Raw genomic sequence first — 1,767 nt, forward strand, 5'->3', positions numbered from 1 at the left:
AAGCCTGTACTTTGTTACTTTTACTTGAGTAAAGAAGTTTAATCATTACTTCCACTTTTACCAGAAGTATCGGTACTTTTACTCAAGTACGGAAAATTAGTACTTTTGCCATCTCTGGCTAGGACTGATTTAAAGCACTTTTAAGAAAAGGTAAGAAAAGGCAAAGATTCACGTGGAAAATAATAGAATATAGTCTACTTTTTCTAGATGTTTGTTAATTTGCTTAGTTGCTCATAAATAAACACATTTTCAAATAATAAATTGTATTTTTTGTTAAATTTGTGACACAATATTGGATCATGCAAAACGCAGATTTACCATCACAAAGCCTCAGAAGGACAAGATTTATGTACAAAAAGTAAACCTGAACATGAATTTTTTTTTGGTATAAGTTGGTATAAGTCTATTTTGAATTTATAGCAACCCCTGGAGAAAACTCTACCAGCTGCCACTGCTTTCAAGGATTTTAAATTGATGCAAATAAATAAACTCCTAGGATATAACAACAGAGTAAAACAGCTATAGACATCATCCAGTTAGACATCTACCTCATAGATTCGTCTATAAGTCTCTTAATGTCATAGAAACTTCAGGATCCTTCATTCTGATTGAAATATAAGTTGCTATCTTAACCTAAGCTGTTGATTTTAATCTAGTTAATTAAATCTATTTTGAAAAATATCAGGATAAACATTTAGACCCTGTGTTCAGATTTCTACAGCCATGTCTAGGCAAGGTCTGGATGTGAAACATAGTGATGCTGTGGGCCTGTTTCTCTCCTAGAAGCCTTGTTAAGAGTGAATGATGACATCTATAAACTCCAGCACATTATAATGATTAAAACCAGATGACCGATAGCAGAACAACCCAGAAATGCCTCAACCAACACAAATTAATTCTCTTTGATCACCTGAATCCTGTAAAAGAGTTCAGGAGAACAGAGATGTGTGGTCAAAGACCCGATCTTTGAGCTCCAGCCGTGGGAAAAACGGCATGAATGAGGTCAAAGCTTAGGTCAGCGGGAAGCCCCTCCTAACTGCACCATTCTGGCACAGAGCAGGTTGTTTACTTCGCTATGTTCATCCCACACACAGGGACGGCAGGAACATGACCGTGATCCTGGCTTTGAGGAGGAATTCCTCGGTTCTGAGGCGGTGGCGCACAGACAAACTTAATTAGGATTTCTTTCAGTATGGAGTCAAACTTCAAACTGAATGAATGTTGTTGAGAGCGTCCTTAGATTGACTGCACCTGGAGGACATTCCACTCCCCGAGAGACGGCTGTGTTTTATCTGCTTTTATTAGCTGCAGAGCCCAGGTGACTTAGAGTTTATTAAACCGTCCTGTTTTCTCTTCTTTCTTGCAGCTCTGTGAACCTGGCAGCAGGCCTGCTGACAAATCCAGAGAGTTTCCTGTGGAGAAAGCAGACAGGTAGACGGACGGCTGGGCGGATACCTGAGTTTTCTGAGAGTCTGTAGGGGCCACAGCAGAGGTATCTTCTCCACTGCTTCTGCACATTTTCCTTCAGAGCGCAGTGGAAGATAAATATGAAGAGACCTGAAAAGATACGAGAGAGAATGAGAACGTTGAATATTCTTAGAGTCTGATAAAGAGTGCACTTATATACATGTTTAAGCCAGAATGATTTTACATTTAAATATGATTTCCCTACGACTTTAACAATTTAGTCCCATTGATAGTATTAGTGATTTTTTTCAATGTGGTTTGTGTGTGACCCTTTTCAACATTTTAATGGAATAAACATCA

General features: G+C 38.5%; 1 protein-coding gene across 1 annotated transcript in view; it reads right to left on the bottom strand.

Moving 5' to 3' along the window:
• Positions 1–1,323: 1,323 nt before the first annotated feature.
• Positions 1,324–1,767, bottom strand: part of adgrg6 (adhesion G protein-coupled receptor G6) — a 2,075-nt gene continuing 1,631 nt past the window's right edge. The window contains exons 3-4 of the mRNA XM_015386298.1: positions 1,456–1,557; positions 1,324–1,412 (exon numbers count right to left, since the gene is read on the bottom strand). Of these exons, the coding sequence (XP_015241784.1) occupies positions 1,324–1,412; positions 1,456–1,557 (191 nt within the window). The remainder of the gene's footprint in view (positions 1,413–1,455; positions 1,558–1,767) is intronic.

Source organism: Cyprinodon variegatus, unplaced genomic scaffold, assembly GCF_000732505.1.
Source record: "Cyprinodon variegatus isolate N-32 unplaced genomic scaffold, C_variegatus-1.0 Scaffold363, whole genome shotgun sequence".
Classification (NCBI taxonomy): Eukaryota; Metazoa; Chordata; class Actinopteri; order Cyprinodontiformes; family Cyprinodontidae; genus Cyprinodon; species Cyprinodon variegatus.